General features: G+C 39.8%; 1 protein-coding gene across 2 annotated transcripts in view; it reads right to left on the bottom strand.

Moving 5' to 3' along the window:
• USPL1 (ubiquitin specific peptidase like 1) overlaps positions 1-14,301 on the bottom strand; it is a 38,146-nt gene extending 23,845 nt beyond the window's left edge. The window contains exons 1-3 of one of the 2 annotated variants that reach the window (XM_059903355.1): positions 14,137-14,301; positions 5,691-5,856; positions 5,046-5,174 (exon numbers count right to left, since the gene is read on the bottom strand). In XM_059903355.1, coding sequence (XP_059759338.1) covers positions 5,046-5,174; positions 5,691-5,789 — 228 coding nt within the window. In that variant the 5' untranslated portion in view covers positions 5,790-5,856; positions 14,137-14,301. The remainder of the gene's footprint in view (positions 1-5,045; positions 5,175-5,690; positions 5,857-14,136) is intronic. The other variant, XM_059903356.1, reaches the window with a different exon arrangement.
• Between the last annotated feature and the right edge of the window lie 633 nt (positions 14,302-14,934).

Below are 14,934 nucleotides of genomic sequence, written 5' to 3'. Positions count from 1 at the left end.
GGTAGATTGCTCCCTTGGTGGCCTCCAGTGAACTAAAGAACTATACCTCCAGATACTCATGCCCCTGTACAGTCAGCCCCCTGCCACACAGCCTCAGGCTTGGCCACGTGACTAGCTTTAATGGGACATTAGCAACCAGGATGCACATGCTTCATAAGCACTGGCTTACTGGGCTTGCCCTCTTGGAGCCCTCTTTCTGAACAATCTTTCTTAGTCCCAGCCATCACACTGTCAGGATCCCAATTAGCCTCACCGAGAGACCCTCACGGAAAAGAACTGAGATCCTGCCTGACTACCTGAGTTGAGTTCCCAGCTGGCAGCTAGCATCCACAGCCTGCCATGTGTACATTTTAGTTGTCCCAGCCAACAGTATGTGAAGTGTAAGAACTGCCTTGTCAACCCACAGAATCATAAGTGAAGCCATTAAGTTCCTTTAGTGACTAAGTTTTGAGATGGTTCACTTCACAGCAACAACTAACTGAAAGGCTCTCATTTAAAGTATAGCATTTTCTGGGCTTCCCTGGTGGCGCAGTGGTTGAGAATCTACCTGCCAATGCAGGGGACACGGGTTCGAGTCCTGGTCTGGGAGGATCCCACATGCCACGGAGCAACTAGGCCTGTGAGCCACAACTACTGAGCCTGCGCGTCTGGAGCCTGTGCTCCGCAACGGGAGAGGCCGCGATAGTGAGAGGCCCGCGCACCGCGATTAAGAGCGGCCCCCACTTGCCGCAACTAGAGAAAGCCCTCGCACAGAAACAAAGACCCAACACAGCCATAAATAAATAAATAAATAAATAAATAAATAAATAAAAATTTTTAAAAAAAGGCCTTCCAAAATGAAGGGATAAACTTTAAAAAATAAATCAATAAATAAAGTATAGCATTTTCTATACAAGCGAACACTATATGCATAATATTGTACTTACTTCGAAATTCTCTAGTTTAACAGGACAAGTTTTTGATTTTTCTGTTACCAACTAGCTGTGCGGCCACCATCAACTAACAACTTGACCCTCAACTTTATACCTTGAGATTATTTCCTTAGTCCTACCACATGTCAGAAGACAGAGAACACTTTAAAAATCAATAGCAGTAATTTTGTATTCAGAGTCATCCAAAAAAATTGAAAACAAAACCTCAAAGAGATATTTGCACACCCATATTCACTGCAGCATTATTCACAATAGCCAAGAGGTAGAAGCAAACCAAATGTCCATGGACAAACAAATGGATAAAGAAAACGTGGTAAATACATACAATAGACTATTATTCAGCCTTAAAAAGGGAAATCCTGTCATATGCGACAATATGGATAAATCTTGAGGACATTATGCTAAGTAAAATCACAAAAAGACAAAAACTGTATGATTCCACTTTTATGAGGTACCTAGAGTAGTCAAATTCATAGAGACAAAGTAGAATGGTAGTTGCCAGGGTTACAGGGAGAAGTTGTTATTCAATGGGTACAGAATTTCAGTTTCGCAAGATGAAAAGGTTCTAGAGATATGTTGTACAACAATGTGAATATAGCAAACACTCCTGAACTGTACACTTAAAAATGGTTAAGATGGTAAATTTTATGTTTTTTTTAACAATTAAAGAAATTTTTACTTTTTTTTTTAAAGGCAAAAAATTTTTAAAAAACCTTTACCATTCTCAAGCAGAGTCAAAATCATGGTGTGCACATCCCACCAGCACCCCTACTTAATTAAAAACAACAACAACAACAAAAATCACTCTTAGCCAGTGGGTAATACAAAGAGTTTGCTGACTCCTGGTGTAAACCAATGTACTTCATAAAATACACTGGGCTCTTACTGATGATTAGAACATTTTCTAAAAACTAGATCAATAATTAATTACTCTAAAGTTCTTTTTTTACATTTGCAAAGTATATACTTGAAACTCTTGGTTATTTTTTTTTCCCTCATTGCTTAAAAAAGAATGCTTCAGGGGCTTCCCTGGTGGCGCAGTGGTTGAGAATCCTCCTGCTAATGCAGGGGACCCGGGTTCGAGCCCTGGTCTGGGAAGATCCCACATGCCGTGGAGCAACTGGGCCCGTGCGCCACAACTACTGAGCCTGCGCGACTGGAGCCTGTGCTCCGCAACAAGAGAGGCCGCGATAGTGAGAGGCCTGCGCACCGCGATGAAGAGTGGCCCCCACTTGCCGCAACTAAAGAAAGCCCTCACACAGAAACGAAGACCCAACACAGCCACAAATAATAAATAAATAAATAAATAAATAAATAAAGGGAAAAAGATGGTTCAATTTAAAAAAAAAAAAAAAAAAAGAATGCTTCAAAAACTAAAAATGCAAAAAACACATCTAACCGTAATAGTTAAAACCACTGTTCTGAGAACAGAGACTTCTCTATTCTGGTAGTCCTTGGTTAAATAACTCTACTGAAATATTACGTATTGTTCAGAAGAGGGAAAAAAGTAATTTTCTTCTAGAATCAGTAAGTTTTATTTTTCTCTCTTTCCAGTGCTCACAATTCTACAACTTTATTCTGAGCTAGTTAATTAGTAAACTCTGTAGAGTCTGGTGTTACAGATGAGCTGAGCTGTCAAGTCTCCTAAAGTCAAGCCCTCCCCTTGTGCAATAGAGCCTGTCATTTGCTCTAGGGGTATCCCTCCAGCAATTCTGTGACACTTTCTCCTGTTTTTCCCTCTCTACTGGATATAACCAGCATACAAACATGCTGTTATTTTTCCCAACTTAAAAACAAACAAAAGTAAAACTTTTCCCTCCAGGTACTACCTCACATCTATATTTCTCAATTCTTCCTCTCCCATTTTCCATCACTCACTCCAATCAGGCTTTTACCACTACTACTTTACCAAAACTACTCTAATCAAGGCCTGCAAGGACCCCCATGACACTCCAGTCAATGGTGAGGTGAGTCCTCAGCCACCTTGAGTTCTCACTGGAATTGACAGTAAATCATTCCGTCCTTCATTAAATATTTTTTCACTTGACATCCAGGACAATATACTTTCCTTCCTGAGATTACGCCTACCTCACTCTCCATGTCTCTCACTTCTTTGCTGGTTCCACTTCACCTCCCAAACTTTTTAATGCTGGAGTGTTCCAGGGCTCAGTTTTGCAACTCTTTATCCACACTCTTGGTAAACTCACCCAGCCTCATGGTTCAATTACTTACTGAACCATGTAAGTTCATGTAAGTTTGCTGATGACCCCCAAATGTATATATCCAATCTTATACTCTCCACCTAACACTAGACACATAGATCCAACTGTTTACTCCATTAACCCAGTTATTAGATAGATGCCTCAAGCTTGATTGCTCCTGATCTCCTGATCTTTCCCCCAGATTTCCCTCTTCCCAAAGTCTTTCTCAGTTCAGCAACCGGCAGCTCCATCCTTCCAATTATTCAAGCCAAATATCTGGGGATCATCCTTGATTCCTCCCTTTCCTACCACGTACCCCACTCTTTCAGCATATCCTTTTAACTATCAAAATACATATAGAATCCAACCATGCCTCATCAACCTGGCCGCTACTTGTTCTCCCTGGAATACTACAACTGCCTTCCAACCATTTCCCTGCTTCAGATCTTGCTCATCACATTTTTTTTCAACATGAAAATCAGATCATGTCACTCCTCTGCCAAAATCCCTACTATGGTTCTTTATTTCATAGTAAAAGCCAGCAAATGGCCTACAAGGCTTTACTGGATCCATCCCATCTTCCCTTATGCTGCTTCACTCACTCCGATCCACCTCTGCTGGTTTACCTGCAGTAGCACAAACAGGGACAGGCAACCTCCCCTCTCTCAGGACCTTGTATCTGCTACTCTCCCCACCTGGAAGGCTCACTCCTCAGGTATCCACAGGACTTGTTCATCTCTTTCAGATCTTTGCTCAAATGTCACTTTCTCAATGAAGAGTTTCCTCCTACACTTTTTTTAAAATTGCAAACTACCCACTCTCTGATACTCCAGTCCCTGTGGCTTTATTTTTCTCCACAGCACTTTTCATTACCTCACACAAAAAAATATGCTTTCCTTTTTTATTTTCTTTCCCAATCTAGAATACAGCCTTGTTGAGAGCAAGAAATTTTTGTTTTATTCACTGTATCCTAGCATCTGGAACAGTGCCAACATGGTGACACACAAATAAATATTTATTGCATAAATGCAAAAAAATAATTTATTTCTATTTGTAAGAATACCTGAAATTTTCTTTAAGTGTTACCCAACAAAAGTATCTATCACTAACAGTATAACATAGTCTAGTATTTTCCAAAACTGGTTGATCATCAGACAGTTCATAAAAGTTATAAAACTACAGAATTCTGGGCCTACTCTATTTAATAAGCACCTAGGTGAGACCCAGAAATTTTTAAAAGGCATTCCAAGTGATTCTGATGAACTGCTAGTTTACCTGGAATAATACATATCTGAAATTAGAAGACTGTATTCCAATCACTGCTCTGCTGCTTTATGAAGATGTTGTGTTCCTAAACACTCTGCATCTGTTTTCTTATTCACAACATGGGAATACCTACCTTGCAAAGTTTTGAGAATTAAGTATGTATATGACAGTTTCATAAGTTGTCAAGTACAGTAAAATATAGAGTATTACGGAATTTAACGAGCTCCTGTGTAAAAAGTTGTACCAGTGGGTACAAATTACTACAATTCTAAGATATTTAGAGCCTTAAGTACATAATATTTAGAGATTAATAACCTTTTCAATAAGTCCCAAAGTTAATAAACCAACACATGAGAATAACAACAGCTAAAAGGACCCACACAAGGTTTAAAAAAAAAAATCTTGAAATATATTCTCTCTTCTCACAAGTCTAATGACAATAAAAACAAACATCTTCATGTAATAACTCAGGAAATCAAGTGGCAAAATAAAACAAAATATTTAAAATTACATACCAGACAGATCTAGAGATTATCTACATATTAAAAACATACAGTCTAAAAACTACAAAATCAGTACAAATTTAAACACTGAAGAAAAAAGCAAAAGGCGAAAACTTCAATACCATCTAAGATTAATACTTTACCTGCAGATCCTCACACAAAAAGACAGATTCTTGGAAACTAATTCGGTAAGTCTTTAAGGCTTTTAACTTTCCCTTCGTCCTACAAGCAGGGCAATACCCATCTGACGGTACTTTAGCTGAGTCATAATTCTAAAAGAGAAAAAAAGTAAATTAAAATATAGACATTCCTAGATTGTATCAAATTACAAAAAGTTAAATGGAAAAGTAAACAGAAAAAAAATGTACAATTTTCACCTAGAAGTGTCCTGGCAAGACATCTTAAAGATGGCAAATAAAAGAAATGCATATAGGCTTTAATACAGCTATTGTTCCAGAAAGAATATATTCTAGTTTTAAATATTAAATTAAGTGTTAAAAATAGCATCAGTTTTATCTGCAAGACAAAAAGTAATGTCAACTGTCACTGAAAATACGTTCAACGTTTTCAAATAGTAAACTATACGGTCTATGTTTTATTTCTACTTTTACATATCAATAAAACATAGAGAGGTAAACAGAGAACAATCTTTCGCCATTACTGTAAGATTTCCGTGGAAGATACAATTTTTAAAAAATTAACTGGTAAAATTAAAACCAAATTTAAGTCTTAAAAATAGGAGAGAAAAAAACCAACTTTGCACTGAGGCAAAAAATAAGTTCACTAACTTTTCCCAAATACCCCACCATGTGGAGTGAAGATATCCCTATATCAGTCCCTGGTCCAATCACTGGCAAACCATTTCCAATCTTCGGGGAATCCATCATTCCGAGTCACTGGCTAATTTATGTCACTTGAAACATGTCAATATCACTAAGGATTTTTCAATGAACCCTGGAAAAAAAAAAGTTAATAGACAATTTTTATCAGATGTATGTATATTAAGTATATTTTGAGAACTATATATCTTATGTTAAACATATTCTGAAATTGTAATCTTGAAGTGAAAACAAAATACCTAAATTTATTTAAAGATCTAGGAAATTTGTGGAGAGAGGGCAAAAACTGGCAATAGGACCAGTCTTCACAGTAGACTCATTTGTAAGCAAATTTATCAAAACTTGTAATAGAGATAGCTATTACTTAAATATATTGACGAGACCTTGAAAACCTAAGTTTTTAGTCTACGCACAACTCGAAACAAATCTGTAAGCATTATACCAAGAAAATATTTAAATAAAACACAGATCCATTGTGCCATTACTTAACAAGGACAAAAGAACCCCATACATTCCTATTGCTTTCAACTGCCAAGAATACATCACCAACTGAGAACAGTGCCACTTTTTAAATAAAAGCTGCCAACAAAATACTATTTTACATTAAAGTAAATAATCTGTAACAGAACAAAAATATAAACACTGTCAATCGTACAATGTTTTGAGTGTAGACCCATGGAGTAGAATCACATTTAGTAAAGTTGAAATTATGAAACTGGAGCTCAGTGTAAGGGAAAAGTAATTGTTAACAGTGGTTTAGATATGGATTTAAAATACAAGGAAAACAAGATAAAGGAGAACTTTAAGCAGAGTGAATCACCATTTCACAGGGATGTTGTAAAACACTTTGAAGCAAAATATTTCCCAAATCTAAGAATCCATGATTCTATAGCAACCACTTCCTAGGAAACTGGGGCTCACAGATTCACTTTAAAAACTAGTTATGCTATTGTTTCCCGCTATATAAACTTTACACACCATTCAAGCCAAGGAATACTTTCAAAAATAAAAATGCTTTTTAGAAAAGTATCAGTGGAGGATAGCCTCATCCACCAGAGGGCAGACAGCAGAAGCAAGAAGAACTACAATTCTGCAGCCTGTGGAAGGAAAACCACATTCACAGAAAGACAGACAAAATGAAAAGGGAGAGGACTTTGTACCAGAAGAAGGAACAAGACAAAACCCCAGAAAAACAACTAAATGAAGTGGAGATAGGCAACCTTCCAGAAAAAGAAATCGAACAATGATAGCGAAGATGGTCCAGGACCTCGGAAAAAGAATGGAGGCAAACATCGAGAAGGTGCAAGAAATGTTTAGCAAAGACCTAGAAGAATTAAAGAACAAACACCTAGAATTAAAGAACAAACAAACAGAGATGAACAATACAATAACTGAAATGAAAAATACACTAGGAAGGAATCAGTAACAGAATAACTGAGGCAGAAGAACGGATAAGTGACCTGGGAGACAGAATGGTGGAATTAACTGCTGCAGAACAGAATAAAGAAAAAGAATGAAAAGAAATGAAGACAGCCTAAGAGACCTCTGGGACAACATTAACCACAACAACATTTGCATTATAAGGGTCCCAGAAGGAGACAGAGAGAGAGAAAGGACCCAAGAAAATATTTGAAGAGATTATACTCAAAAACTTCCCTAACATGGTAAAGGAAATAGCCACCAAAGTCCAGGGAGTGCAGAGAGTCCCAGGCAGGATAAGCCCAAGGAGAAACACGCCGAGACACATAGTAATCAAATTCGCAAAAATTAAAGACAAAAAAAAATTATCGAAAGCAACAAGGGAAAAACGACAAATAACATACAAGGGAACTCCCATAAGGTTAACAGTTGATTTCTCAGCAGAAATTCTACAAGCCAGAAGGAAGTGGCATGATATATTTAAAGTGATGAAAGGGAAGAACCTACAACCAAGATTACTCTACCCGGCAAGGATCTCATTCAGATTCGACAGAGAAATCAAAAGCTTTACAGACAAGCAAAAGCTAAGAGAATTCAGCACCACCAAACCAACTCCACAACAAATGCTAAAGAAACTTCTCTAAGTAGGAAACACAAGAGAAGAAAAGGACCCACAAAAACAAACCCATAACAATTAAGAAAATGGTCATAGGAACATACATATCGATAATTACCTTAAACGTGAATGGATTAAATGCCCCAACCAAAAGACACAGGCTTGCTGAATGGATACAAAAACAAGACCCATCTATATGCTGTCTACAAGAGACCCACTTCAGACCGAGGGACACATATAGACTGAATGTGAGGGGATGGAAAAAGATATTCCATGCAAATGAAAATCAAAAGAAAGCTGGAGTAGCAATACTCATATCAGATAAAATAGACTTTGAAATAAAGAATGTTACAAGAGACAAGAAAGAACACTACATAATGCTCAAGGGATCAATCCAAAAAGAAGATGTAACAATTACAAATGTTTATGCACCCAACACAGGAGCATCTCAATGTATAAGGCAACTGCTAACAGCTATAAAAGAGGAAATCAACAGTAACACAATAATAGTGGGGGACTTTAACACCTCACACTAATGGACAGATCATCCAGACAGAAAATTAATAAGAAAACACAAGCTTTAAATGACACAGTAGACCAGATAGATTTAATTGATATTTATAGGACATTCCATCCAAAAGCAGCAGATTACACTTTCTTCTCAAGTGCACACAGAACATTCTCCAGGATAGATCACATCTTGGGTCACAAATCAAGCCTCAGTAAATTTAAGAAAATTGAAATCATATCAAGCATCTTTTCTGACCACAACGCTATGAGATTAGAAATCAATTACAGGGAAAAAAACGTAAAAAACACAAACACATAGAGGCTAAACAATACATTACCAAATAACGAAGAGATCACTGAAGAAATCAAAGAGGAAATCAAAAAATACCTAGAGACAAATTACAATGAAACATGACGATCCAAAACCTATGGATGCAGCAAAAGCAGTTCTAAGAGGGAAGTTTATAGCAATACAAGCGTACCTCAAGAAACAGAAAAATCTCAAATAAACAATCTAACCTTACACCTAAAGGAACTAGAGAAAGAAGAACAAACAAAACCCAAAGTTAGTAGAAGGAAAGAAATCATAAAGATGAGAGCAGAAATAAATGAAATAGAAACAAAGAAAACAATAGCAAAGACCAATAAAACTAAAAGCTGGTTCTTTGAAAGGATAAACAAAACTGATAAACCTTTAGCCAGACTCATCAACAAAAAGAGGGAAAGGACTCAAATCAATAAAATCAGAAAGAAAAAGGAGAAGTTACAACAGACACCCCAGAAATACAAAGCATCATAAGAGACTACTACAATCAACTCTATGCCAATAAAATGGACAACCTGGAAGAAATGGACAAATTCTTAGAAAGGTATAACCTTCTAAGACTGAACCAGGAAGAAACAGAAAATATGAACAGACCAATTGCAAGTAATGAAATTGAAACTGTGATTAACCATCTTCCAACAACCAAAAGTCCAGGACCAGATGGCTTCACAGGTGAATTCCATCAAACATTTAGAGAAGAGCTAACACCCATCCTTCTCAAACTCTTCCAAAAAATTGCAGAGGAAGGAACACTCCCAAACTCATTCTATGAGGCCACCACCACCCTGATACCAAAATCAGACAAAGATTCTACAAAAAAGGAAAATTATAGACCAACATCACTGATGAATATAGATGCAAAAATCCTCAAGAAAATAGTAGCAAACAGAATCCAACAACACCTTAAAAGGATCATACACCACGATGAAGTGGGATTTATCCCAGGGATGCAAGGATTCTTCAATATACGCAAATCAATCAATGTGATACACCATATTAACAAATTGAAGAATAAAAACCATATGATCATCTCAATAGATGCAGCAAAAGCTTCTGACGAAATTCAACACCCATTTATGATAAAAACTCTCCAGAAAGTTGGCAGAGAGGGAACCTACCTCAACATAATAAAAGCCATATATGACAAATCCACAGCAAACATCATTCTCAATGGTGAAAAACTGAAAGTATTTCCTCTAAAATCAGGAACAAGACAAGGATGTCCACTCTCACCACTATTATTCAACATAGTTTTGAAAGTCCTAGCCATGGCAATCAGAGAAGAAAAAGAAATAAAAGGAACACAAATTGGAAAAGAAGAAGTAAAACTGTCACTGTTTGCAGATGACATGATACTATACGTAGAGAATCCTAAAGATGCCACCAGAAAACTACTAGAGCTAATCAATGAATTTGGTAAAGTTGCAGGATACAAAAATTAATGCACAGAAATCTCTTGCATTCCTATACACTAACAACAAAAGATCAGAAAGAGAAATTAAGGAAACAATCCCATTCACCACTGCAACAAAAAGAATAAAGTACCTAGGAATAAACCTACCTAAGGAGATAAAAGACCTGTACTCAGAAAACTATAAGACACAGATGAAAGAAATCAAACATGACACAAACAGATGGAGAGACATATCATGTTCTTGGATTGGAAGAATCAACCTTGTGAAAATGACTATACTACCCAAAGCAATCTACAGATTCAATGCAATCCCTATCAAATTACCAGTGGCATTTTTTACAGAACTAGAACAAAAAAATCTTAAAGTTTGTATGGAAACACAAAAGACCCCGAATAGCCAAAGCAGTCTTGAGGGAAAAAAACGGAGCTGGAGGAATCAGACTCCCTGACTTCAGACTCTACTAAAAAGCTACAGTAATCAAGACAATATGGTACTGGCACAAAAACAGAAATATAGATCAATGGAACAGGATAGAAAGCCCAGAGACAAATCCACGCACCTATGGTCAACTAATCTATGACAAAGGAGGCAAGGATATACAATGGAGAAAAGAGAGCCTCTTCAATAAGTGGTGCTGGGAAAACTGGACAGCTACATGTAGAAGAATGAAATTAGAACACTCCCTAACACCATACACAAAAATAAACTCAAAATGGATTCGAGACCTAAATGTAAGAGCAGACAGTATAAAACTCTTAAGAGGAAAACATAGGCAGAACACTATGACATAAATCACAGCAAGATCCTTTTTGACCCACTTCCTAGAGAAATGGAAATAAAAACAAAAATAAACAAATGGGACCTAATGAAACTTAAGAGCTTTTGCACAGCAAAAGAAACCATAAACAAGACGAAAAGACAACCCTCAGAATGGGAGAAAATATTTGCATATATTTTGAAGCAACTGACAAAGGATTAATCTCCAAAATTTACAAGCAGCTCATGCAGCTCAATATCAAAAAAAAAACCCAATCCAAAAATGGGCAGAAGACCTAAATAGACATTTCTCCAAAGAAGATATACAGATTGCCAACAAACACATGAAAGGATGCTCAACATCACTAACCATTAGAGAAATGCAAATCAAAACTACAATGAAGTATCACCTCACACCAGTTAGAATGGGCATCATCAGAAAATCTACAAACAACAAATGCTGGAGAGGGTGTGGAGAAAAGGGAACCCTCTTGCACTGTTGGTGGGAATGTAAATTGATACAGCCACTATGGAGAACAGTATGGAGGTTCCTTAAAAAACTAAAAATGGAATTACCATATGATCCAGCAATCCCACTACTGGACATATACCCTGAGAAAACCATAATTCAAAAAGACACATGCACCCCAATGTTCACTGCAGCACTATTTACAACAGCCAGGTCATGGAAGCAACCTAAATGCCCATCGACAGACGAATGGATAAAGAAGATGTACATATATACAGTGGAATATTATTCAGCAATCAAAAGGAACGAAATTGGGTCATTTGTAGAGATGTGGATGGACCTAGAGACTGTCATACATGGTGAAGTCAGAAAGAGAAAAACAAATATTGTATATTAACGCATATATGTGGAACCTAGAAAAATGGTACAGATGAACTGGTTTGCAGGGTAGAAATAGAGACACAGATGTAGAGAACAAACTGTATGGACACCAAGGGGGGAAAGTGGTTGGGGGGGGGGGGTGGTGTTGGGATGAACTGGGAGATTGGCATTGACATGTATACACTAATAGGTATAAAATAGATAACAAGAATCTGCTGTATACAAAATAAATAAAATAAAATTCAAATATGCAAAAAGAAAAAAGTATCAGTGGATCTCAATATGCTATTCCTAAAGAAATACCCATAAGCAGGGTTTCTCAACCACAGGATTACAGACATTTTGGACCAGATAATTCTTTTGTTGTGAGGGCTGCCCTGTATGTTAAGAGGATGTTTAGCAGCATCGATGACCGCTGTGTGCTAGTTGCCAACAGCACCCACCCCTCAGTTGTGACCATGTCTCTAGACATGGCCAAATGTCCCTCCCTCCTCCCCGCTCCCAGGGGGAGGGGTGGAAATCACCCCACTGAGAACCACTGCCAAAAGGGTAAAAACAAGTGTAGTGATAACTTTTTCTTTTTAAGCTCCTCACAGACAATACTAATTTGTTAACTTTGGCTGGTTCTATTTATAATCTACTCACAAAAGGGAACTATATAATAAAGTGTCAAACTTCTGGTTCCAGAGTGGATAAAAGCATGAACTTTACGTTCAGAAATTTATTTGTGAAGTTAGTTTGTTCTAAGAATTAAATGTGATAATACACATAAAATGCTTAGCACCTGACATATAGTACATTTCAACCACTATTTGGTGCTATTTTATACTTTATGCAGAAAATATGCAGCATAGCTTGGATCATTATGCAGTATTCTCAAAAGAGAAGTTGGTAAGCTATGTATCTTGAACAAATTTTTTTTGATGAAAATTTCCATCCACCTGAGGGGTGAAGAAAACTTTTCCAGCTGGTTCTCTCTCTCTCTCTCTCTGCTATAAGTAAAACATGAGGAGCCTTCAAATCTGCTCTCCTGATCCTATCACCCAACATTTCAATGGGAAAAACAGGCAGGTTGGTGGTTGAAATCCTTAACATGCAGAACATCCAAAAGAAAATTCACTTAAAAAAATACCAAAGGTAGGCTATTCAGGTCTTCCAAATACAATTTACTGGGTCCTATGTACAATTCCCTGGGGTGATTCTTACAACTTAATTTGTTTCTAAATGACTGCCTTCATTGTCCTCCCTTCAAAATTACCTGTTCCTGCTCCTCTTGCTTGTATCTCACCTAGATTTTGGCACCTCCATCCTTACAAACACACAAACTAGAACATCTGAGTGGTTCTCGGGACTTCCCTGGCGGTCCAATGGTTAAGACTCCGTCCTCCCAATGCAGGGGGCACGGGTTCCATCCATGTTTGGGGAACTGGGGAACTAAGATACCGCATGTCACACGACGCGCACAAAAAAGAAAAAGAAAAATTTGAGTGGTTCTCTACTCTTTCACTTCCCTCTTCTTTACTTAGTGAAAGTCATCAAATCCTACGGACAGTTCTTTGGAAGCATCTCAAATCCCCACCTCTCTTTCTATCCCATTCCCACTCAGTATCATGCCAAAGTGATGCTTCTATAAAACAAGTCCGAGTCTGTCGCTGCTCAACTTAAAATCCTCTACTGACTCCAGTCTGATTACAGGAAAGTCCAAACAGCTCAGTATGACCTAAAGGTAGTGCTATGACCTAAAGCTCACTGCACTATGAGACCACTGGTTTTCCAGCCTTACCTTCCTCTACTTCACTTCAACTTCCGCATCTTTTTCATGATGCCCCCCCTTCTCATTACTTCTGTGATCCACTGATGCTCCAAAAGCCCGAATGTCAATTACTAACCCAGTAGGGACCCAGTTACAGCACAACCAAAGTGTGAAGTTGGCTCTCGGGATAGCGAAAGAAGCAATTAAGCTTAATTCACAGCCCCATGTGCAAAACGGGGAAACCCAGAGAACCAGCGGTTCGAAGAAGGCCTTATACCCGTTTGAGCCTTCCCTCCAAGACCAAGTGGGCACGCGAACTGTCAAAGGTAAGGCCACAGAAGACTTGAGACCGAGGAACGGGATCGGCTTTCGGCGCCCAGCCCTGTCTGGTACCCAACCCAGCCGTCCAGAATCACAGACTAAGACACGTCACTTGCAAAACCCAACCTTGGAAACCGAGGAGGAGCAGGGTTCCGTTAATTCCCCCCGTCTCCACGCTCCTTGGGAAAGCGGGGGCGGGGGAAACTCTGGTTTCTCTTCAGCATTTACCTCTCTGAGTTCAAACGAATGAATCTGTGACTCCATTCTAATACCTTCACCACCAAGCCTTCCCACCTGAACCTACTCCCATCCTTTCCCCCTCCCAGCCTAGCCCCTCCTTTCAGCGAGCAACCGTCCCATAGATCACCCCAGCTGTGTCCCCCTGCCCTATTTCAGGAGCTGAGGGAAACTACTCCGTCTTCTCCCTTACCTGCCGCGGGTCCTCCCCTTCTTCGCGCCGGATCGCTCCGAACTCCTGTTCCAGCTTGAGCTCCACACCAGAGAGCAACGTTCAACCCACGTTCCCCTCAGCCTGCCCCTCCCCCACCGGCCCCTCAGCTAGAAAAGCAGCTTCCGGTTTGAGTCCGCGGCTAAAGAGTTCCCCTTCCTGCCCCGCGCGGGGCCTGAAAGGACGTAAGCGTGGCGGGGAAGGCGAGGACGGGAGCACTTCCGTCAGGCCTCCGCAGAGAGGCGTGGCTGTCCGCCCGGCTGCCGCAGTCGCAGTTTCAGCTGCGGCGACGACTAGGGGCGGGGCCGGTGGCTGCAGAGCCCGCCATATGTGAGTGGCTGGGTTTGGGGTGGCGACATTTCTGGAAGCTGCTGGAAAGCGCTCGAGTGGCGGAGGTGACGCCGGCGGCCAGGGGGTGGGGCGTGATTAAAACTAGTGCGCGGTCGGCAGCGGAGGGATTACGCTGAGGAAAAAAACGGGAACGCGTCTCGTTGCGCTCTGGCCGCGCGAGCCCGGGTCGGAAGGCGACGCGCCCTTGAGTGACTTGGGTGGGTGGGTGGGTGGGCGGGCGAGGAGGGGAGGGCTCCCCAGCCGGCGGAGGGTGCGATGGAGGCTCTTGGCCGGCGCCTCCTTGCAGCGCCGAGGTCACCGCGACGGCGGGCCGCGCGAGGCCCCCATAGTGCGCTCTCCTAAAGCTTCGGTGAGAGCCGAGCTGCCACAGAGCGTGTTCACAAAGGGTCACCACACACGGAGCTGCCCCTCCCTGTCTCCCTAAACCCC

The sequence above is a fragment of the Balaenoptera ricei genome, chromosome 18 (genome assembly GCF_028023285.1).
Source record: "Balaenoptera ricei isolate mBalRic1 chromosome 18, mBalRic1.hap2, whole genome shotgun sequence".
Taxonomy (NCBI): Eukaryota; Metazoa; Chordata; class Mammalia; order Artiodactyla; family Balaenopteridae; genus Balaenoptera; species Balaenoptera ricei.
Note: the sequence above shows the minus strand (reverse complement) of the source record. Positions and strands in the feature narration are given on the sequence as shown.